The 26,153-nt window shown below is 39.1% G+C and overlaps 1 protein-coding gene across 1 annotated transcript in view; it reads left to right on the top strand.

Moving 5' to 3' along the window:
- Positions 1-1,428: 1,428 nt before the first annotated feature.
- LOC126263558 (kinectin-like) overlaps positions 1,429-26,153 on the top strand; it is a 30,952-nt gene continuing 6,227 nt past the window's right edge. The window contains exon 1 of the mRNA XM_049960651.1: positions 1,429-1,627. Coding sequence (XP_049816608.1) covers positions 1,429-1,627 — 199 coding nt within the window. The remainder of the gene's footprint in view (positions 1,628-26,153) is intronic.

Here is a 26,153-nt window from a genome sequence, read left to right as displayed (position 1 = left end):
CCAATTTGCCGTGGCATACGGAGCTCCATCGCAGTCTTTAACACTGGTAGCATGCCGCGACAGCGTGGACGTGAACCGTATGTGCAGTTGACGGACTTTGAGCGAGGGCGTATAGTGGGCATGCGGGAGGCCGGGTGGACGTACCGCCGAATTGCTCAACACGTGGGGCGTGAGGTCTCCACAGTACATCGATGTTGTCGCCAGTGGTCGGCGGAAGGTGCACGTGCCCGTCGACCTGGGACCGGACCGGACCGCAGCGACGCACGGATGCACGCCAAGACCGTAGGATCCTACGCAGTGCCGTAGGGGACCGCACCGCCACTTCCCAGCAAATTAGGGACACTGTTGCTCCTGGGGTATCGGCGAGGACCATTCGCAACCGTCTCCATGAAGCTGGGCTACGGTCCCGCACACCGTGAGGCCGTCTTCCGCTCACGCCCCAACATCGTGCAGCCCGCCTCCAGTGGTGTCGCGACAGGCGTGAATGGAGGGACGAATGGAGACGTGTCGTCTTCAGCGATGAGAGTCGCTTCTGCCTTGGTGCCAATGATGGTCGTATGCGTGTTTGGCGCCGTGCAGATGAGCGCCACAATCAGGACTGCATACGACCGAGGCACACAGGGCCAACACCCGGCATCATGGTGTGGGGAGTGATCTCCTACACTGGCCGTACACCACTAGTGATCGTCGAGGGGACACTGAATAGTGCACGGTACATCCAAACCGTCATCGAACCCATCGTTCTACCATTCCTAGACCGGCAAGGGAACTTGCTGTTCCAACAGGACAATGCACGTCCGCATGTATCCCGTGCCACCCAACGTCCTCTAGAAGGTGTAAGTCAACTACCCTGGCCAGCAAGATCTCCGGATCTGTCCCCCATTGAGCATGTTTGGGACTGGATGAAGCGTCGTCTCACGCGGTCTGCACGTCCAGCACGAACGCTGGTCCAACTGAGGCGCCAGGTGGAAATGGCATGGCAAGCCGTTCCACAGGACTACATCCAGCATCTCTACGATCGTCTCCATGGGAGAATAGCAGCCTGCATTGCTGCGAAAGGTGGATATACACTGTACTAGTGCCGACATTGTGCATGCTCTGTTGCCTGTGTCTATGTGTCTGTGGTTCTGTCAGTGTGATCATGTGATGTATCTGACCCCAGGAATGTGTCAATAAAGTTTCCCCTTCCTGGGACAATGAATTCACGGTGTTCTTATTTCAATTTCCAGGAGTGTATTTCGTCAGCAAGTTAGGTGCACAGATGTGCAACTTTAGCCTGTTACAGCAAGGAAGCAAGTGACTCGATGCCCATTCTTCTCTGCCAATCTATCAAACTGCGGACAAGTGGTCATTCAGCATTACATGATACATAAACCTCGGCAACCACCATACAATGGGCTATATACTGTACTCAGCAGAGTCAACATCATGGGAACGCCAACAACAGTTTTCACTGACAACCTTAAACCAACATATAGCACTGCTGATACTGGCACAGGCAAATCAGTTACCACACCACCTACAGACATGTCTGAACCACCCACTACCCAATCAGCTGCCGTCCATAAGTCACCACGGACATTGAGTTCTACAACTGACAATTTACAACAGCAACACCTGTTGTCATGTGATATGGACTCCAGGTTAAGTTTAATTGAGGATATCATTAACCTATGAGGGGGGAGGAGAGGGAGGGGAGTGATGTAGTGGCTGCATAGTGTTTGTGCTCTGAAGTGCATCAAGGTGTAGAAGTGTGCAAGTTGTACAGTGATTACATATGGATGTAATTTCTTGGGTTAGTATTTATTTTTTGTTTTATGGCATTATATTTATAGAGTGGTCTCAGATTGTGTTGTGTGAGCACACCAAACAATAAATGTTGTTTCAGATTTAAATTCATACTTGTTGCAACAAGCATTTTGTTTCAAGCTGCAGTTCACAGCATTCACAAGACAGAGAGGGCAAACTGCAAACGCATATAGATTACATTCTGGCAAATTATAAACTGGATGATGTAAGAAAATTCTGTATTGTTTTTAGAGCTACAAAAAGTAAATGAACCAGTGCTAGGAAAACGTGCAATAGACAGTACTTCAGCAAACAAAATAGAAACTTGTTCTATTGTAGAAGTAACTGGCAATTAGATCGTAAAATTAAAATTCTGAAAATTATGACAGACGTTTCGAAAGTTTTTTTGCACATTTTTACCAAAATTGTTTCCCCTCTAGATTTTGCCATAAAAAATGACAAGTGAACTAAAATGTACAACTGCTGGTATAACAGTGTTAAGGCCTTTGAAAAAAATAGATACATTATAAACAGAATTTTATTCAAATTTAGATGTTATAAACTATGTAATACTATATTTAGAAGACTAGTTAATGTAGTTAAAGAAACTGCACATAAAAAGTTAATTCCGAATCAAACAAATAAATCAAAGACAGTAGGTTCTGTCATAAAAATCTGAATTTGGTGTCATAGCTGACATTCCAAAAATCTCCAGAGAAAAAGAGTTAGGTGACAAAGAAGTTGTAAATTCAACAGAAACATCAAAATATTTGAACTTTTCTTTGCATACATCGAAATCAGATGGTGATGTAAGTTGTTGGTTAGCTAATGTTTAGAAACAGTAGTATTACACTTTAAAAAATTGACTAAATGGGATGAAATAATCACTAGAGTAACTAGCACAGTTTCTGGTATAATATCAGGGCTGCTTTCTGTAATAATCAGTTATTTGAAGAAGTGTGCTTCCTAGGTGCTTTAAAGCACATACTAGTAAAGCCACTATTCACGAAAGCCTCAAAAGAAGATACAGAAAACTACTGAGCAATAAGACTTCTCCCAAGCTTTTGAAAAGCAAATATTTTAAAATATTGCAACCAAGATCCGAAATGTCATATCAGAATCTAATATTGTGACGTTAAATCAGCTTGGCTTCCAGAAAGGCAAATGTACAATATGTGCCATCAACAAATTTGTTGAGAAAATTTGCTTGCCTTTGGACAAGTTTCAAAAACCAAAGGCATTTTACGTGACCTTGAGAAGAATTTTGACTGTGTAAACTACTTCCTTCTGCTTCATAAACTAGAAATATGTGGTTTCAACAGTAGTGCTTTGAAGTCATTGAAATCATATTTAGCAGAGAGAAAGCAAAGGGTAGTCGTAATGTCAGGTAAGGAAATTTTTATTAGTCTGGAAAATTGTTTCACAAGGATTTCCACAAAGTTCCATTTTAGGTGCAGTCCTGTTTTTATGTTAGACACTGCCTGGTAAAAGAAGTGAAATATTGAGAAGACATTGTCAGATGTCAATATATCTTCATAAACACCACTGTCAGTTATGTAATTGACTAGAGAGGCAAGCATCTGTGACTGGTAGAACTGCCACCAGAGTGGTTGTACTTCCTGGGAACATGGGGCAGTCATACTCGTTGTTAGGCTTCCAGATGACTACATCTGACCACCACAAGAGGGAACTGCCATCTTGTGCACCAAGAACATTGTAAGTCCTTCACACCTGCACCTGCCTTCTGAGAACAATTAATGGAGTAGCTGCAACATGCTGGGGTCATTCCACATCATTGGTCAGGGACTAGCAGCAGCGATATTATGGAATTCTCATCCCATGTCTAGGCTGCCATTAACATCGCAGAACAAATCGCTGTGTTTGGAGTAGTATCATGACTCGTATGCATATACTACTGATGAATTACAACGCATTTTGTTCATTTATGCACTAATCCAGATGACCCTCAACAGTGTGTATGGAAGCGATCTGGCGAGAGATTCCATTCCTCCAATGTTTTGGAGAGGCACAACAATGATGCTCCTGGCATCGTGGTGTGGGGAGCCATCAGGTATGACTCCAGGTCACAGTTGGTAAAAACTGAGGGAATTCTGATGGGCTCAGGAGTATATTACAGACATCGTGTTTCACCATATGTTATGTCACACGCAACAGTACGTGGTGCAGTTTTTGAACACCACAATACCTGTTCACATATGGCACATTTTTCTATGAACCATATACATGATGTAGAGGTATTCCCAGAGCCAGCAAGACCCCAGATCTGTCTCCTATACAACGTATTTGGGACTAGCTCAGATGTCAATTCTATTCCAATCCCAGTATCCAGGATATCAAATATGAGTTACAACAGTTGTGAGCCAGTTTGCATCATGGGAGTTTACAATTGCTTCATGACAGCTTTTCGACCAAATCTCTACATCTACGTACATCTACATATATACTCCGCTAGTCACCAAGCAGTGTGTAGTAGAGGGCACAATTCGCACCAAAGACTTATTCCCCCCCCCGTTCCAATCGCGGATAGCGCAAGGGAAAAACGACTGTCTGAACGCCTCAGTACGAGCTCCAATTTCCCATATCTTTGAATGGTGATCATTGCGTGATTTGAAATTTGGTGTAATAATATATGCTCTACATCCTCGGCGAAGATCGGACTTCGGAATTTAGTGAACAGCCCCTTCCGTTTAGCGCGTCGTCAATCTGCAAGTTTGTCCCACTTCAAACTTTCTATGAGTTTTGTAGCGCTCTCGCGATGGCTAAATGAACCAGTCACGAATCTTGCCGCTCTTATTTGGACCTTCTCAATCTCTTGAATCAAACCCAACTGGTAAGGGTCCCATACAGACGAACAATACTCTAAGACTCGACGAACTAACTTGTTGTAAGCAACTTCCTTTGTTAAAGGACTGCATCGCTTCAGGATTCTACCAATAAACGGCAATCTAGAGTTCCCCTTGCCCATTACTTGTGTAATCTGATCGTTCCATCTATATCTACATCTACATGGTTACTCTCCAATTCACACTGGCAGTGGGTTCATCAAACCGTTTTCATACTACTTCTCTACCATTCTACTATCGAATGGCGCGTGGGCAAAAGGAACACCTATATCTTCGAGCTCTGATTTCTCTTATTTTATTATGATGATCATATGTCCCTACATAGGTGGGTGTCAACAAAATATTTACGCATTCGGAAGAGGAAGTTGGTGATTGAAATTTCGTAAATAGATCTCGCTGCAAAGAAAACTGCCTTTGTTTCAGTGACTGCCATCCCAACTCGCGTGACACTCTCACCCCTATTGCGAAACGAGCTACCCTTCTTTGCACTTTTTCAATGTCCTCTGTCAATCCTACCTGGTAAGGATCCCATACCGCGCAGCAATATTCCAGCAGAGGACGGACAGGCTGTCTCTTTAGTGGGTTTGTCGCATCTTCTAAGTGTTCTGCCAACAAAGCGCAGTCTTTGTTTCGCCTTCCCCACAATATTATCTATGTGGTCTTTCTAATTTAAGTTGCTCGTAATTGTAATTCCTAGGTATTTAGTCGAATTGACAGCCCTTAGATTTGAGCGATTTATCGTATACCCAAAATTTATCGGATTTCTTTTAGTACCCATGTGGATGACCTCGCACTTTTCTTTGTTTAGTTGTAATTGCCAATTTTCGCACCATACAGAAATTCTCTCTAGATCATTTTGCATTTGGAATTGATCGTCTGATGCCGGCCGGTGTGGCCGAGCGGTTCTAGGCGCTACAGTCTGGAACCGCGCGACCGCTACGGTCGCAGGTTCGGATCCTTCCTCGGGCATGGATGTGTGTGGAGTCCTTAGGTTAGTTAGGTTTAAGTAGTTCTAAGTCCTAGGGGACTGATGACCTCAGCAGTTAAGTCCCATAGTGCTCAGAGCCATTTGATCGTCTGATGATTTTACTAGACAGCGCGTCATCTGCAAACAATCTAAGGGGGCTGCTCAGATTATCCGCTAGATCATTTATATAAATCAGAAACAGCAGAAAACCTAGTATGGCAATGCCTTGTGGAGCGCAAGATATCACTTCTGTTCTACTCGATGATTTACTGTCTATCACTACGAACTGTGATCTCTCTGAGAGTAAATCGCGAACTGAGATGATACTCCATATGCACGCAATTTGATTAATAGTTGCTTGTGAGGAACGGTATCAAAAGCATTCTGGAAATCTAGGAATATAGAATCGATCTGAGATCCCTTGCCGGCAGCACCCATTACTTCATGTGAATAAAGAACTAGCTGTTGGACAAGAACGATATTTTCTGAATCCGTGTTGGTTATGTATCAATAAGCCATTTTCTTCAAGGTGATTCATAATGTTAGAGTACAGTATATGCTCCAAAATCCTACTGCAAATTGAGGTCAGTGATTTGGGTCTGTAATTCAATGGGTTACTCCTATTTCCTTTCTTGAATATTGGTGTGACCTGTGCTAGTTTCCAGTCTTTAGGAACAGACCTTTCGTCAAGTGAACGGTTGTATGTGATTGCTAAGAAAGGCGCTATTGTGTCTGCATACTCTGAAAGGAACCTGATTGGTATACCATCTGGACTGGAAGACTTGCCTTTGTTAAGTGATTTGAGTTGTTTCGCAACACCTAAGATATCTACTTTTATGTCACTCATGCTAACAGCTGCTCTGGTTTCGAAACCTGGAATATTTAGTTCGTCTTCTTTTGTGAAGGAATTACGGAAAACTGTGTTTTTAACTCCGCTTTAGTGGCACCGTCATTGGTAACATTTCCATCGCTATTGCGCAGTGTTGTTATTGACTGTTTTTTGCCACTGGTATACTTTAGATACGACCAGAATTTCTTTGAGTTTTCTACTATATTTTGAGACAATATTTCATTGTGGAAATTATTAAAAGAATCTCCCATTGACATCCGCACAAAATTTCGAGCTTCCATGAAACTTAGCCAGTCTTGGGGATTTTGCGTTCTTCTGAAATTGGCACCTTTTTTCGTTGCTTCTGCAACAGTGTTCTGATGTGCTTTTTGTTTTATGTTGGATTAGTCCCGTCTCTTATTAACTTATGCTGTATGAATCTACCTATTGCTGTCGATACCCTATTTTCGAATTTGAGCCATATCTGGTCTACACTCACATAATTAGCTTGGAAGGAATGAAGACTCTCTCTTAGGACGACATTAAGCGAATTTTTATCTGCTGTTTTAAATAGATATATTTTGCGTTTATTTTTAGTGCCTTTGGTTGATACGGTTTTGAGACTCACTACAATGACCTTGTGTTCAGTAATCCCTGTATCTGTCATGACGCTCTCTATTAGATCAGGATTGGTTTGTGTCTAAGATGTCAAGTGTGTTTTCGCAACCATTTACAATTCGTGTGGGCTCATGAACTAACTGTTCAAAGTAACTCTCAGAGAAAACATTTAGTACAATTTCGGAAGATGTTTTCTGTTTACCACCGTCTTTGAACATGTATTTACGTCAACAAATCGAAGGTAGATTGAAGTCTCCACCAATTATAACTGTATGAGTGGGGTACTTATTTGTAATGAGATTCAAGTTTTCTTCGAACCGTTCAGCTACTATATCATCTGAGTCGGGGGGCCTAGAAGGAGCCAACTATTATTTTGGTACGGCTGTTGAGTGTAACCTCTGCCCATAGTAATTCACATGAACTATCTATTTCGACTTCACTACAAGATAAACTACTACCAACAGACACAAACACACCACCACCTACTTTATTTAATCTATCCTTTCCGAAAACGGTTTGCGCCTCTATAACAATTTCGGCAGATTTTATCTCCAGCTTTAGCCAGCTTTCTGTTCCTATAACAATTTCAGCTTCAGTGCTTTCTATCAGCACTTGAAGCTCTGGTACTTTTCCAACACAGCTATGACAATTTACAACTACAATACCGACTGTTGCTTCCATTTGAGATCATTTCGAATAGTCACACCCAGATACTTGACGGATGTTACCACTTCCCAAGACTGGGCATTTATCTTGTACTCATACATTAATGGGGATTTTCGCCTTGTTATATGCAGTAGGTTACACTCACTAATATTGAGAGATAACTGCCAGTCATTACACCACACATTTATTTTCTGCAAATCCTCATTGACTTGATCACAACTTTCGTGTGATACTACTTTCCTGTAGACTACAGCATCATCGGCAAACAGTCTAATGCCGCTGTCAATATCATCAACCAGATCGTTTATGTAAATTATAAAAGGCAGCGGATCTATTACGCTGCCATGAGGCACACCTGAAGTTATGCTTGTTTCTGTGAAGTCACCTCATTCAGGACGACATACTGCTCTCTGTCTCTTAGAAAACTTTCTATCCAACCGCATATCTCATCAGATAGACTGTAAGCGCGCACTTTTTGGAGCAAGCGACAGTGCCGAACTGAGATGAACGCATTTCGAAAGTCGAGAAATATGGCATTAACTTGGGAGCCGGTATCTAGAGCCTGTTGTATATCATGCACAAAGAGGGCCAACTGTGTCTCTCCTGGCCGCTGTTTCCTAGAACCCTGCTGGTTTCTGCAGATGAGCTTCTCACAGTCTAGAACACAAAATATGTTCCATGATTCTACAACAAATCGATGTCAGTGAAATTGGCCGGTAATTACGTTCTTCCGATTTTCTCCCCTTTTTATAGATTGCTATGACCTCGGCCTTATTCCAGTCCCGCAGAACTTTCCACTGTTCCAATGATCTCTGATAGATGATGGATATGAATGATGCTATATTTGTAGCATAGTCAACATATAATCTTATGGGGATACCGCCTGGGCCAGATGCCATCCTGGCGTCTAAGGATCTTAGCTGTTTTCCAACACCAGATACACTAAACACTATGTCAGCCATCCTTGCGCTTGTTCGATAAATGAAAGGACATTACCCATACTGTCAGCAAGAGAAGGTATTGAATTATTTGTAGCGTTCATAGATTTTATGTACGACCAAAATTTTTTGGGGTTATTTTAGAATCTGCAGATAAAGTATTGCTTTCAACTTCGTTAAAAGAATCTCTCATTGACCTTTCGACAACTACTTTCATTTTGCATAATTTCTGTTTGTCAGTGGGGCAGTGACTACGTTTTAAACGACTGTGCAAAATTCTCTGATTTCTCAGCAACTTCCTAATATGTTTGTTGTACCAAGGTGGATCCTTTCCGTCCTCTATATTTTTGCTACACACATATTTCTCTAGCGAGTGGTGGACAACACCTTCAAATTCCGACCAAAGATGCTCAATAGCTTTGTGTCCCACGGCGAATGCTTGGAGCTGACTATGGAGTTATTCATTAATGACACTTTTACTTGCTTTCCCAAACAAGAAAACTCTACGCTCGTTCTTTGCTTTTTTTTGCAACTTCCACTGACATAGAAGACACAATGACATTATGGTCACTAATACCTTCTTCTAGATTAACTTCCTCAAAAACATCAGGTCTGTTTGTCGCCATGATACCTAATATGTTCCCATATTGAGTTGGTTTTCTAACCAATTGCTCAAGGCTGTATGTTGAGAGCGCTCCCAGAATAACTTCACACGAGTCTTTGCTTCTGCCACCTATGTTAAACGTGTAATTTTCCCAGTCAATGGATGCCAGATTAAAGTCTCCACCTATAACTAATGGATAATTTGGATATTTATTTCCTATGTACTCAAGACTTTCCCTGAAACGTTCGGCGACATTTGTTGAGGATACTGGTGGTCTATAAAAACATCCTAAAACAATGGTCAATCCTTGTCTGGTTGATAGCTTTATCCAGACTATTTCACAGTCTGACCCAGTATCGATCTCAATTGCGTTTAAACAGCTTTTAACTGTAATGAACACATCACCTCCCATAGCATCAGTTCTGTCCTTCCTAAACACTGTCCAGTCCGAGTTCATAATTTCACTGCTATTTATGTCTGGTTGCAACCAGCTTTCGGTACCTAATACAATATTGGCATCGCTACTGCTTATTTCGGGGAGTAACTCGAGGATCTTACTACAGACATTTCGACAATTTACTAGCATGAGATGCAGTATATTTAAATCCTTTGGAATGACCTGTTTAGGCGAACTAACCATTTTTACAGTTGAGACACCCACATCAGTGTCATGAACTGGTAATTTTTCAGGCCAATGGTTTGTTTCCCATGGGAAGGATCCTAATCTAAAAAAAGCCCCATGTGTATGCCACTTTCATCCAGGCCAGAGAGGGTGCAATGCCATATTCAGGGATGGTTTAAGGCGGAAGCGGCAGTAGACGTTACTTGGTGCGCCAAGCTGAGGGGCATCAGAGGTGACACAACTGTAAGATTTTTATATCCAACATAACACAATTAGCATCGGCCACTTGCAGTACCAAGCTGAAAGGGGCCCCCAACTGCGAAATTTGTATGCAGTGCATATCATATTATGTAGTAAATAGTGACATGGGTGAAAGTCTAAAAACATGATCTTGAACTGGCTATGGTCATATTGATTAGCAGGTTCATAATGACAAATTCGATTTTATAATCACTGCAATAATGTCACATACCCTTTCAATCTGTGAAGTTTCACTTCTTTTACTCTTGCCCTACTGGTTTGCTCACCTTCATTGTCAGTCAGTGCATAAATAATTAACCTCTAAATATAACAGCTCACTCAGATTTATTAGCAGACGATACATCTGTACCTACTCAAAGCAGAAAAAATTTTCCAGGCACTGACACCATAAACACCTTGGATTACTGACATGATTAAAATACATCAGAATTATACATGACAAAGACCCAAGTGACACAGTTTGAAACTAAAAAATCAAAATCAAAAAACTTTCAAGTTAACCATAAAATCCAGGAATGTAGGGATGCAGACACTGTCAAATTCCTAGGCATATTACTGCAAAATAATTTTTGGTGGTCTTTTCACATAAACTACTTCGCAGACAAGGTAACAGTCTTGCATTCATAATGACAATACTGTCCTCTGCAGTTGATGTAAACCTTAGACCTTTTAATCACAGAACTTTGAAACTGTTGTAAGCTATGGACAAGTCTTTTGATGAAATATAAATAGTATGTTATCATCAAAAAATTATTATCAGGATGTGTAAACTAATAAGCCAAGCAATTCACACTGACCGCTATTTATGGAGCTACATATTTGAAATATTCTGTGTATTTAGATTTATAAAATTTTTAAATTTATACATAACAATGTAGAATTATTTGTAGGAAACAATATAAGATAAATGTATGATACCAGAAACAAAGGTAATTTCATATCACCCTCTTGTTGTTTAAAACTCTACTCCCAGGCTCCTCAGTACGTATTTAAGAGAATTTACAATAAATTAAAAATATGAAACTTTCACAGAATGGAAGTAAACTTGCTGAAAAGAAAGTTACATACCATATTTGAGCAAAAATGTTATTATTCCGCTATGGACTTTTTAAGTTTTGCTAAAGCTCACTTTGTGGAGTTACATAATAAACATGTCCTGGTGGTTCTGAATTAAGATTCAATTTCGTTTTTGTCAAATTGTATGTCTCAGTTATATTACGTATATTGACAAGTCTTCTGACATTAAATCGATAACTTATGTATGTATCTAGTGAGATTATATTAGTCTGAGTCTGACACTTTTTAATTAGGTCCAACATATACCTGAACACTTTGTACATTAGTAAAATATATGAGTAGGCATCACACAAGGTCTTGTTGATAATTGGTGTGGTATGGTATTATTGATGATATCCTGAGAATCTTACAGTCATACACACAAAAGCAGTGACAGATTGTACTCAAATGGAGAGGAATATCATACGGACAGAGACAGAAACACAGGGTGTCACCAGCATTCAAAAATGTACTTTTCTTGTAGTTTAAAGGCACATTTGCAGGATGGGCGTGGACATATAACAAAAACGTACTATACATATAATTTCAGAATATAATAATGAATTACATAAAATATTAATTAATATAAGCAGTTGTGGCGTGCAACCACTGAAACAGAATAATTATGTTGTTCAGTTGTCTTACCAAGAAGACGGCACCATTTTGTTCTAGAAGCTGTCCTGATTGGAAGCATATCTCATATCGCTGCAGATGATTATTTGGCACACTGCCATTAGTCTATGAGACACAATATCACTAGGCATACTCATAGTTGCACACAGCAACAGAATAAGTGTAAGTGTCTAAGTAATGTAATTTAGTATAATATTTTGTGAATACAGTGATATTATTTAATCTTGTGTTTCATTTATGTTGCAAGCTGTCGTTCCAATTCAAAGGCGTCTTGGCAAGGCTAAAGGTTCTGTGTTACAAATTAAATCAAAAGTCCAGTACGAACAAAAGCTTTCGAATTATTCAATGTATGAAGTCCAATAGAGGAATATTTTCAGAAAATCTCTCATGGTCAATCTTCAATGAATGCACCTTACGCAAAAAGCCATTGTCAAGTGCACAAAGTTTGTATAAACTGATTACATGCTATTATCATTACTTATTATTATTTGTTTATTGTTCGATATTCTCAAACCAGACAGGAAAAACCACGATAAATCAAACTGGCGAATTCATGTCTGCACCTTTTACTTATTTGCTACATTGTTTTTCTTTGTTGCATGGATAATGGAATCATATCTGATGAGCCATTGCCATTGGATATTTGTAAAGACCAAGGAAAAATAGAAACCATTGAAATTGTTGATGAAACCTGAAATCTGCACTGAATACTTGGATCCAAGGTAAGACATCGCATTTTTACATTAGCACACTAGTCCAAGCGCTTTCAGTAATTGTAGCTCGCTTTCTAGCTTTGTCAAAATTTTCCATAACCGCAGCAGTCATTTTTTCGCAAGGTCTCGTATTCCAAATTATTTTTATCATGCAGTTTTTTACAACAATACAGTCATACCATTCCACAAAATGGCTTAATTGTGTCATGAGCAAAGTAAAATGACAAGCAGCCATTAATGTTAATTTTTTCGTCATTAATTGCAATTCTTGCTCAGTTAAGCCAACATCTTGCCATATGGAATTCATTTCATGAATGCATTCTCAAACGAGTTTAAAGATTTGTCTTGCAATATACATTACGTATAGCATGGTGGTAACATGTAAACAATTAGCAAAAATGGAAAACGACAGACACAAACCGAATACAACCATAGAGTAAATATCTCTGGAGTGAGCATTCCGTTCTGCGCATGTTGTCAACATCAAACCAGGATTGTCACGTGTTTTCGGGACTTTGCTGTGTGTGTGTGCTGTCCGCAGAGTTTGAAGTTTATAATAACAAAAGTTTTTGTTGTGTTTTCACCGTCTGTTGATAGTGTAATAGCGATGGTGAATTACTGTTGTTGCTACAGATGCAAAGAAAAATATGTGGAAGGAAGGATAGTAACTCTTCATGGGCACTACGTTTAAAAATTTCGAGACGCATTATAATTAAGGCTTGATTCTCTAGACCTATTTTTTACGATTTTATGAGTATATAATAGATATTACGGCTCGTACAAAAGCTTACAAACAATCGCTTCCTCTAGTAAATTTGCTAGTGGAACAGGAAAGGGAATGTTTAATTGTTTCAGCAAATGCTATCCTCCATGCATTTATCAGTGACTTGTCATTATGTATATGGATTTGAAAGGCGGGAGACAGATAAATTCCATAGAGTGGGAGTCTGTAATTGTCTTCGTATAATATGTGTGTCCAAACCTTTTTGTTTAATATAAAGTTACAGTAGGAGACCATGTTAAGTGTGTCTAGGCCATGGAGAATGATTATGTGTGATTTATATTTTAATTTCCCGAAGGATGAACAACGAGTAAAGATGTGGCTCCAGAAAATAAGGAGGAGTAATTTTGTCCCCAAAAAATATTCCAAAGTATGTTCAAAACGCTTTGAAGAAGAATGTTTAGACAGAGAAAAATTTGGATGTGGTAGACGCTATACCAACTATTTTTAATTTTCCATAGCACCTACTACCAATTTCTGCATTCAGCTGAACTACATTTTCTGCACAAATCAAATAAAAAACACAATAGAGTAGCTAATCAAAGTACACATCCATCTTCTTTGGTGTATTTTGCCTTCAATTTATTTTCTTCACTATTTGGTTAAGAAGCGTAAAATATTAGTAAACATGTCTTGCCATGTTGGCAAGAGATCTGCTAGGAGAAGGAGATTTTCAGATAGTTTTACTATTGGTGTTTGTAATAGATATGACCAACTGTCAGAGTCTAGTGGAGAGGAATCTCTAGTAGCTGTAGATGTAGGAAGTATGCGGCAGACCTCAGCAGTTACGGTGGCTAGGACAGTTGCAAAGTCTAAGAGAAAGAAGAAGGTTCTGCTGTTAGGTAGTTCTCATGGTAGAGGTGTAGGCCAGCAGTTGCAGGAAGTTTTGGGGAGTGAGTACCAGGTCAACAGCATTGTGAAGCCTAATGCAGGATTGGCTCAGGTGACTTTTAACATAGGGGGGTTATGTAGGGATTTTACTAAAGAGGATCAGGTAGTGATTGTGGGTGGGGCTGGTAATAGTATTGATAGGGATGGGGAGTATGACATAGATGGTGACCTGGAAAAGATAGCCACTCAGACTGGCAGCACGAATGTGCATTTCGTGGAACTGTTTCAGCGTCACGATCGGCCTCATCTTAATACAGCCGTCAGGCGTAATAACATGAGACTTGGGGGTGCGCTGATGACAGAAGGCATGAGTCACATTTCAGTGGTGTCGGTGGAGTCTATCAGCAGGACGGGTTTCACTAGACATGGGCTGCACCTCAACAGGTATGGGAAGGGGAGGTTGGCAAAACTTATAGGTGACAGCATAGGTGGGGGTGGTGGGATCACTCATGGGAAAATTTCGGTTGTTGTGGGTGTTAGAGCTGTACCTTTTTTAGATTGAAGTCAGCTGATAGTTATTCCTGCTTAAGGGAAGTCTCTCTAACAAAGAAACCACTTTCTACAAAGCTTGGGTATTCGATTAATGAGGGAATTAGTATATTTCATCAAAATATACAAGGTATTAGAGATAAAGTTAGTGAACTGCTTATAGATGTTGACTCTGAAATTATTGGTATATCTGAACACTTCTTAAATAAGGAGACAATTCAGAGGCTTCCTTTACCGGGATACAGGTTGGCTGGCAGCTTTTTTAGGAGCTCTTTGCGGTGCTGGGGAGTAGCCATGTATGTGAAAAACGGTATCCCATTTGAGTCAATTGATGTTTCAAAGTACTGCACTGAAAAGGTGTCTGAATGTTGTGCAGGTGTGGTTAAATTTAGTGGAGCTAAACTTCTTACTGTTGTTATTTATAGATCCCCAGACTCTGATTTCACAACATTTTTGCTAAAGCTAGAGGAGGTTCTTGGTTCACTTTATAGGAAATACAAAAAGTTAGTTATATGTGGTGACTTCAATATTAATTGTATAAGTGATTGTGCAAGGAAAAGGATGCTGGTAGACCTCCTTAATTCATATAATATTATGCAAACCGTATTCTTTCCAACGAGAGTGCAAGGGAACAGTAGAACAACCATAGACAATATTTTTGTTCATTCGTCATTATTAGAAGGGCATTCTGTTAGCAAAAAGGTGAATGGCATTTCAGATCATGATGCACAAATTTTAAGTCTAAAAGATTTCTGTGTTGCAACACATGTTAAATATAGTTACCAACTTTTTAGGAAAGCTGATCCAGTTGCTGTACAGACTTTTGTAAACCTTATCAAGGAACAAGAGTGGCAAGATGTTTATAGTGCTGATACAGTAGACGATAAATATAATGCTTTCCTCAAGGCTTTTCTCGTGCTCTTTGAAAGTTGCTTTCCGTTAGGACGTTCAAAACAGGGTACTAGCACAAACAGGCAGCCTGGGTGGCTGACTAAAGGGATAAGAATATCTTGTAGAACAAAGTGGCAATTATATCAAAACGTTAGAAACAGTCACAATCTAAATGCAGCAGCCCATTACCAAACAGTATTGTAAGGTGCTTAAAAAAGTTATTAGGAAGGCAAAAAGTATGTGGTATGCAGATAGAATAGCTAAGTCTCAGGATAAAATTAAAACCATATGGTCAGTCGTAAAGGAAGTGGCTGGTCTGCAGAGACAGGTCGAGAATATAGAATCAGTGCGTAGAGGGGATGTCCGTGTTACTGATAAGTCGCATATATGTACAGTACTTAATAATCACTTTCTGAATATAGCAGGTGAACTAAATAGAAACCTAGTCCCAACAGGGAATCATATAGCGCTCTTAGAAAAAAGTGTTCCGAGACTGTTACCTGAAATGCTCCTCCATGATACTGACAAGAGGGAGATTGAGTTAATAATTAAATCACTAAAGACGAAGAACTCTCATGGATATGACGGGGTATCTAGCAGAATACTGAAGTATTGTTCCACGTATGTTAGCTCAGTACTTAGCCATATCTGTAACTTTTCCTTTAGGAGTGGTCGGTTTCCAGACAGATTGAAGTACTCGGTAGTGAAGCCACTTTATAAAAAGGGAGACAGGGATAATGTTGACAATTATAGACCTATTTCTATGCCATCGGTGTTTGCTAAAGTTATCGAGAGGGTTGTATATACAAGGTTACTGCAGCATTTAAATTCACATAATTTGCTGTCAAATGTACAGTTTGGTTTCAGAAATGGCTTAACAACTGAAAATGCTATAGTCTCTTTTCTCTGTGAGGTTTTGGACGGATTAAATAAAAGGTTGTGAACGTTAGGTGTTTTCTTTGATTTAACGAAGGCTTTTGACTGTGTTGACCACAAAGTATTACTGCAGAAGTTGGAACATTATGGAGTAAGGGGAGTAGCTTACAATTGGTTCGCCTCCTCCTTTAAGAACAGAAAGCAGAAGGTAATCCTCCGCAATATTGAGAGTGGTAATGATGTTCAGTCCCAATGGGGCACTGTTAAATGGGGCGTTCCCCAAGGGTCGGTGCTGGGGCCACTGCTGTTTCTTATTTATATAAATGATATGCCTTCTAGTATTACAGGTGATTCAAAAATATTTCTGTTTGCTGATGACACCACCTTGGTAGTGAAGGATCTTGTGTGTAATATTGAAACATTATCAAATAATGTAGTTCATGATATAAGTTCGTGGCTTGTGGAAAATAATTTGATGCTAAATCACAGTAAGACTCAGTTTTTACAGTTTCTAACTCACAATTCAACAAGAACTGACATTTTAATCAGACAGAATGGGCATGTTATAAGCGAGACTGAACAGTTCAAGTTCCTAGGCGTACGGATAGATAGTAAGCTGTTGTGGAAAGCCCATGTTCAGGATCTTGTTCAGAAACTAAATGCCGCTTTATTTACCATTAGAACAGTATCTGAAATAAGTGACATTTCAACACGAAAAGTAGTATACTTCGCATATTTTCATACGCTTATGTCATATGGTGTTATTTTTTGGGGTAATTCTTCTGATTCAAAAAGGGTATTTTTGGCTCAAAAACGGGCTGTTCGAGCTATGTATGGTGTAAGTTCGAAAACCTCTTGTCGACCCCTATTCAATAGTCTGGGAATTTTGACACTGCCCTCACAGTATGTATTTTCTTTAATGTCGTTTGTTGTTAGCAATATTAGCTTATTCCCAAGAGTTAGCAGCTTTCACTCAGTTAATACTAGGCAGAAATCAAATCTGCATGTGGAATGCACTTCCTTGACTCTTGTGCAGAAAGGAGTGCAGTATTCTGCTGCATCCATTTTCAATAAGCTACCACAAGAACTCAAAAATCTTAGCAGTAGCCCAAACACTTTTAAGTCTAAACTGAAGAGTTTCCTCATGGCTCACTCCTTCTATTCTGTCGAGGAGCTCCTGGAAGAGCTAAAAAATTAAGCAAATTCCAGTGTTACATTCTTGATTTTCTTTATTTAAACTAACGACTTGTCGCCTGAATATCTTTCTTATATTTCATTTCATCTGTTTCTACAATCGTGTTATAATTTCATGTATTGACTCGTTCCATGACCATGGAGACTTCTACTAAATGTGGTCCCACGGAACAATAAATAAATAAATAATAAATAAATAACTCTTTCATTTGTATCACTTTCCACTTCCCTTAATAGTGTTATATGAGTTGACTCTTACATGACCAACTGTATTTGCTTTACGGTACATTTATTTTCCGATCGCCTTTTTTCCCCCTTATTACTCAGTCTACTATTTAATAAACTGGGAGCAAGTACGTAAAATGCGTTAAATCAACACTTCAAAGTGTCACAAGTAAAAAAAATTGTGCTTTCGGTCGCAAAAACGAGAAAATAAATACGTAGAAATAGCAGAAAAAAAGGGAGAATTAGCAATGATATAATCGCTAAGGTGTGGCAAATTCATGTTTTTTGGACACTTGCAAAAGTACTAGCGTACTGTCAAGTCGTTTTGCAAGACTATAACTGCAAAAATGTACGTCAGGCTCTGTAATACTATAACGTGCCGTATCGTACCAAAAACTACTAAAAATCTAGTGCATCTAAACTGTGAAACCTATCGCAAAGAAGTAGAATGCAATATCACTTGCCCTTAAAAGTTACGTAGCTGGTTTATTCTCGGTATCAAATGGATACTGTTAAAATGTCTGCGCAACATATATAAATAATCCACGACACGTACGAAAAGAATCCGTCTGTACTAGGGATGTAGTGACATTCGAAACATACAGGACACTATACGGACAAACACACGACGTCCCGAGAACACGTGACCAGGCCGGCAATGTATGTTGGCAACACAAAATCTGTTCTGCGCATGTGAATGCTCACTCCAGAGATATTTACTCTATGAATCCAGCTTGACATTGAACAATAGTGACAGTGACTCCAGATTTGACTGCAATAGTAACAATCAATCAGCAGTTAAGATGCCTAGTGACGGAAATTTCGTAACTAGGCTGACCACTAGTCAAATAGCTCAGAGCACATTCTTGTCCGTGACGTCACGTCAATCCACGTGGCGGAGGCAGAGCAGGTTCATTTGACAAATATTGCCAGTATATCTGACGCTACTATCAAACAAATGACTGAAAACAAAAATCACATGACATCAATACAAAATCAGATCTCTAAAAACAAGGAAGACACCTCCGCACATATGATATCTATACATAATCAGATGACTGAAACCAAAAATCTGATAACCAAAAAAAAAAAGACATTGGCGAACATATGTAAGTTTTAAAAACGCGACATGACGAAATTAAGGCTGAATTAAGGGCACTAAAAACTTGTAATGATACTTTGTGTGAAAGAGTAGACGAGATTAACACGAGACTGAGCAGCCAAGTATCTGAACTTGACTCAAAATTTTCCGAATTGAACTCACAACAGGAAAAAATCGCAAAAGACTTAAAAGATATTCAAACTGAAGTCAAACATTTAAATGCTACATGCGAAGCTGTTGCCACTCAAGTGAAATTTTATCCATCAGTTCGTGACCCAATAAAAACATGCATTACTGTAATTGAAGGCAAAGTTAACACTATGGATAAGCAACTTACAGACAAACTTAATTACACAATGACAGCCATTTTGCCACCATAAAGAAAGAATTTTATGACTAGGTTGATCAGAAAAACAAATATTTTGACCAACACATAGAGGAAAAGTTCTGGACAGTTGTGCACAACACCATAGCCTAATTTGATAAAAATAATAAACATGTCGTAACAGAGGCAGCTCAGTCCAACAAAGCACAACAGGAACAACTAAATGATGATATACAACCAGAGTGTAATAATGCTAATAATCAAAGTGCTCGCTTCAGTAATGAAAACAGATATATGTATGATACGTATCTTCCATACACAACACATACCTCACAGCAACAACCACACACACCAATACACGTGACACCTAATTATAATTGCAACATTTATGGGCAGTATATTCCATTCCATTCACCAGCCGATCGCTACAATAATTACAGTGCCAAAGAAGAAGAAAGTCTGATTAAACATAGGCAATTTCAATCTTTCATCCCAGAAAAACGTACTGTACAACCTGTAATATCTATGAAAGCATTTAGAATCGCGTTTGCGAGAGTGTAGATTGGCCAAAAGAGAATTTCTTACGTTGTAGGTTACATGCAGGGTGACACAGCTGTCTGGGCATATAATGAAGCCGACAGGTGCGTGACATATGAGCAGTTTGAAAGAGCTTTCTTGGCCAAATTTTGGTCTCAGTCAGTGCAAGAACAACTAAGGAAACACATTGTGGAACCATAATATATCATACCCAACAAGCGACAACCCACACAAGAGGCGCTGCAACAATATAATGGAAGTAACAGAAACGGAAACAACAAAAACTGGAACAAAAACAGAAACAATTATTAGTCTGTACAAAAGCAACAGCAAAACTGGAAAAGTAACTACGGTAACACGTACGAAATTACTGATCCACCACCTCAGTACAACATCAACAGAGGTCCGTGGCAAAAGCCGCCACAGCCTGTACAAAATCAAAATTGCGCTTTACCCACCAATCAGCAGGTAAGGTGCTCAACCACAAAAGCCACAACAGATTGGAGAGTGGAATACACAATTCCCTAATGTTAACATAGTACAAGTCTCACGTGAAACTCCACCTCCATCTGCATCATCACCTGCACCAATTACGACGACGTCAAAGTAAAGATAGTCACTACTGGGCCCCAGGTCGTGGCTGAAGAAGGTATGGGAGGCGACTTCAATATCAAATCATTGTTTGATACACCCACTGATGATCAACACAATGATTATGTAGCAAATAGTTTTAAGCAGCAACTACTGTTATTTATACGCTACAATCATGATGAGAGGTTATCTGATGAACTATTGCAGGAAAATACACAATGTTGTTCATCTAGCAATGAAATAGTTTTAGCTACAACTAAAGGTATGGTAGGAGGTATTCCAACCAGTATCGTTTTTGGACACAGAAGGGGCTGTGAATGTTATGTCCTATAATTTCTATAAGGAAATGACTGAATTTGAACCTGTACCAGAGTTCCCTGTTCAAAAGCGTAAGATTTTAACTGCCATTGGTAATAAGTCTAGTAGAGTTATGGAACAGGTTTTTATGACCATTAAGATAAGTAATGTAACAGTACAATGGCCATTGCTCGTGGTCCAGAATTTAGTTACTAATTGTTTATGGGTTTAGATATGTTATGTGAGAAGGACAGGATTTTGACTCCTCGAAATGTAAATGTTTCCTTGGACATAAGAGCAGTGAAATGACGATTGACTTGGATACCAGGACTCTCAAACAAGACAAGTATTGTACAGGGTACAAAATTCAATTTTTGCAAGAGAACGACGAAACAAGCATACAGACACCTGATACTGAATATGATGACTTGAAAACACTGATTAGCCACAAGTTAAGTGAAACCACTGATATTACTGGTGATGAACGCAATGAGCATTGTCAAGTATTATCTAAGTATATACAGGTCTTCAGTAAACGACCAGGTGTCATTAAGACATATGTTTCTAAAATTGAAGTCGAGCCTCACCAAATTTTCTATCACAAAACCTATAGTGTACCACTATCTCAACGACCTGTGGTGTGGCAAGAACTTAAACAGATGTTAGAGTGGAAGATCATTGAACCTTCCACATCTCCCTACTGTAGTCCATTACTTGTTGTCAAGAAACCTAAAGGAAATATTAGTGTGGTGTTGGACACACATGCCATAAATGAAATTATACTACCTGTACGCACTAAACCAGAAAATTTAGAGGAACAATTACAGGAATTTTTTGATGCTAAGTAGTTTTCCATGATCGACTTGACAAATTCGTTTTGGCAAGTCGCAATCACTCCTGATTCCAGAAAATATACTGCTTTCATATTCAGTGGGCGAACATATGAATTCTATGTTCTTCCTTTAGGACTGAGTGTCAGTTCAGGCGTATTTATTACTTCTTTGGATACTGTGCTTGGTGACGAGTTAGTCGAGACTGTTACACAGTATGTCGATGTTCTTTGGTGACTACTAAGACTTGGAATGAACATCTTGACACCCTTGAAAAGATTCTGGTTAAATTTGCACAAGCTGGTGTAACAGCTAACCTAAATAAGTCAAAATTTGCTTGTAGTGAGATTAGGTATCTTGGACACATAATGAATGCACAAGGTATACGCCCTGATCCAGGTAAGTTGGTCGTTATTAGGAATTTTCCTAGTACTCGCACTAAAAAACAACTGAAGTCATTTTAGTATTCTTTCTTTGCTTCGACGTCTCCTGTCACAACAGCTATTGAACAGTAAGCATCTCCTAGTTTACTTAGAAAGAATAAGGTATGGATCTGGTAAGAGCAGTACCAGCAAGAATGTGATAAGATTAAACATGCATTGGTGAATGCAAACATTTTAGACCATCCAGACTTTAGTTCAGATTTTTGTATGACATGTGACGTGTCATGCAGTGGCTTGCGTGGTTGCCTGTTTCAAGTAGTTAAAGATGGAGAAAGGAACAGGTAAAAATCATTGGATTTGCGAGCCATAGTTTAAGTGAATGTGAACGTACTTATTCAACTAATGAAGTTGAAACTCTTTCTATTGTTTGGGCTTTCAAAAAGTTAAAGTATTATTTGTATGGTAAACACGTACGAAAATTTATACAGACCACCAAGCTCTGACATTTTTGTTAACATGTAAGTTAGTTCATCATAGATTATGACACTGGGCTTTATCTCTGCAGAATTAATCATTTGAGACTGTATACATTAAAGATACAGATAACATCACTCCTGATGGTTTGGCCCATCTTCCACAAGGTATGGATGATTGTAACACTGATCTTTATGATGTGAACGACTACAGAGTACTCCTAATGCAGGATAAACAATATTACCAATATTACATTGATTTGTATAGAAATATGGCAGCTTTACAAAAATCTGATACACACTGGAACAAGGTAAAAACTTTAGTCATAGATCAACCTGACCATCCACTGTCTAGACATTATATGATATTTAATGACATGTGTGTATATATTCCCAAGGACTTCGAACACAACTTATTCTGGCATGCACACTTAGTTTGGGGACATTATGCAAGTCCCTTGCAAAACTTAGCATGTATTGTTATTTCTCTAATATGAGACGAAAAATTCGCAGTGTACTTAAAACATGCATATGTTGTCAGAAATATAAACTTCAGAACCTATCTTCGAAGACAAATCTACGTTCCATACTACCCAACAAATCTCTGGACATAAGTCGTCCGCTTTCAGCAAGTAGTGGTGGTGTAAAGTATATTTTAGCATGACATGTTTTCCAAACATGTTTTGCTGTACGCCATAAAATCTGCAACTGCTAACGCAGTCATCAGACGATTCTCACATGACTACAATCCCCACGTGCGAAAACCCAAGGTAATTTTATCTGACAGCGTCATCTACTACACAGGGTACAAATGGGGTAAATACTTAAAGAAGAGTAGCATTAAGAGCATCTTTATCTCGAAGCTTAGAGCACAATCTATTTCTACTGAACGAATTTTCAGAGAACTGAAGGGATTCATGAGGACATACTGTAGTTCATAAGTCTCAGAAGCTGATTTCCTGGTTTTAAAACAATTTCGCACAGACTCGTTGCTCCGTTTTTGCGTCCATTTTCACGCAGACAGAATCCGGCAACAAACCCTAACAGACCCGCACTCAGCCAGCTGTCACAACGAACTGAATAAAGGAAACGCAGTTTCCTGTCAGAGGGCGTTCAAGGACAAGACAATGGATCACTCTCCATCCTCTATGTACCTGCCCGCCAAACCAGTAAGCAGTAGCGGATCCATTCTTAAAACTTTCCAGTCACATCTCGAATATTGCACAGCGTTATGGAGCATTGGCTCTCGCGATGTGGATAAATATAAAAGGAGTTTCACTCATATGGTAGCTAGAACTGTAATGTCTACTCGCGATAGCACTATCAGTACCAGTTAAGAGACAGTTCATGTAGTAATACTCACACTGTGCAAACTTTCTCTTCATAACGAGCACTTCAACTTTCATAACACTCTGCCTCAGTAATCTGAATTATCAATCTTAAAGTTACACGTTTCTCTGTTTCACGAAGTTTTTCATTTCTAATCAACAATGCACCCCTCACCATACTGCCACCGCACACATTCTAACACTTTCTCACTGTATATCGCAGCTCAACTATTCCTCTCGATATTGCTTTTGTGCTTTCATGTCTGTGATTTACATAACAGTTCTTCACGTAGCAGTTAATATTATAAATGTGTATAATGCAAACAAAGGGATTTAAAGTCTTTCCATATTCAAGCAAAAATAAGGAAACATATTTACCTCTAAGAGAAAAAGAAATAAATTGCATTTATGTTTTAACATTAGTACCACACACAGCTATGCTACACCATCAAAGATATAAATACTTAATATAAGAAAGCGAAACAAATTACAAAAAAAGAGAAAATTCACTATCACTAATGGCTATTTCTTCATATGCACCCTTAATTTTATCATAAGATGTTCCCAAGAATCTATCAGGATAAAATGTTCTTGACACATGTCAGATATTCACTACCCCAGAATTTATCAAAGTTTTTGTAAGTATTAGCTTGTAATGTTCAAAATTACTGAAATCCTTTTTTACATTAAAGATCACCTAAATAAAGAAAAATTAGTGGGCAGTTTTTTCAGCAATAATGAACACAACACCTTACATTACATAAACAAGTCTTTGAATGATTGATTAAGTGCTACATTATAAAAGTAACACGAAGCAATGTGTGGGTTCTAGTTTAAAATTTCAAAATTAATAGTACCCTTATACTCTGGTGAAGATCAACATTGTTGATTTTTCACTTATCAGTTGTTAGTTAAAGTATGAATGTCAGTGTAACTCGTCCATTTTTTACATTTCAGTACTTCCTTTTACTCACATATGTCAACTTACACAAACCAAAATTTAAACCAAGTGAATTACACAATATAAATAATAAAAAATTGCTCTTTAAATGTATAACTCAGCTAATGTAACATGGCGGCGAGTGAGTGACGTGTGTTAGCTTGGCTCGCAAGTTTACGTGAAATCTGGAGGTGTTTTAAGCAGTTAGGCTAGTCTACATATACTAAAGCCGTATATCTACTGCCGAGTGTCGTATTTTACATCACATACTGAGCACCAATTACACGGAATCGCACTTAAAATGGAAAATCGCCGAACAACGCGCAGTGCAGCCAACGGCCAGGCCGACGACAGCGCAGGCGTGGAGTCTACACCGGGAGCTGCGGCCGCTCCGCCCGGCATCGTTGACATGGCCGCACTCGTGAAGGCTGACGTGAGTGCCGCGCTACAGGCTAAGGAGATGCTCAGGTTCGTTGTTCAAACCATCACTGATGCTGTCACTGCAGCAGTGACGGACAAAATACAGAAAACTCTGGAGGCGAATGCGAGCGAGATCCTTGCACTGGACACATCGTTAAAAGCAAGTGAGGAGAAAGCACGACTGCTCAAAAAAAAATTGATCGAGTAGACGGACGAGCTCGAACAATATCAGAGATGCAACAATCTCAGACTGTTCGGCATTCCAGAGAGCAGCAGAGAGAACGCAGATGAACTTGTGATAAACCTTGTCCAAGAAAAGTTAGGCGTGCAGGTGACTCTGAGTGACATTGACAGAAGTCATAGAGTGGGACGTAAGTCGCCAGGTTCTACAAAACCAAGACCTATAATAGTGAAATTTATGTCGTATAGGAAAAGATCTGAAATCTTCAGAGCAAAGAAGAATCTCGCAAAGTCGGGTCTGACGTTATGCGAGGACCTGACCTCTGAAAGACTAAACATTTTGCAGAGCGCGTTTTCGAAATTTGGGCTACAGAATGTATGGCCAAATGACGGCAGGATAATGGTTACGACCGAAAACGGAAAGAAAACAATTTGCAGTGTTAATGAACTCGAAAGCTTGTGCTTTAGAAGCTAAATCATGTCTAATCTTGCTGCCACTAACCTGTATGTTTATATTGTTTACACTGTCAACCACATCTTAACTAATGTATTATCAAATTGTTCGTTTCTCTACATAACTATTTTTTTTATCTCTAATTTTTTTTCCTCGTGTAATTTGTGTTATTATTTGTATTATCAACTTTTCGTTTCTCCACATAACTATTTTCATCTTTAATTGTTTTTCTCATGTAATTTTGTTAATTATTATATAAGGTAGTCTCACTTCCATCCTTAATTAGCAACCCACCATCATACTTTAGTTGTTATCCTCATAAGTGAAATTAATATCACACTCTGTCGTAACATGCAGATTACTCTCGTTGTGTTTAGCGAAATTCCT

This window comes from Schistocerca nitens, chromosome 6 (genome assembly GCF_023898315.1).
Source record: "Schistocerca nitens isolate TAMUIC-IGC-003100 chromosome 6, iqSchNite1.1, whole genome shotgun sequence".
NCBI classification, from domain to species: domain Eukaryota; kingdom Metazoa; phylum Arthropoda; class Insecta; order Orthoptera; family Acrididae; genus Schistocerca; species Schistocerca nitens.
The sequence above is the reverse complement of the archived record's forward strand: the minus strand, read 5'-3'. Positions and strand labels throughout refer to the sequence as shown.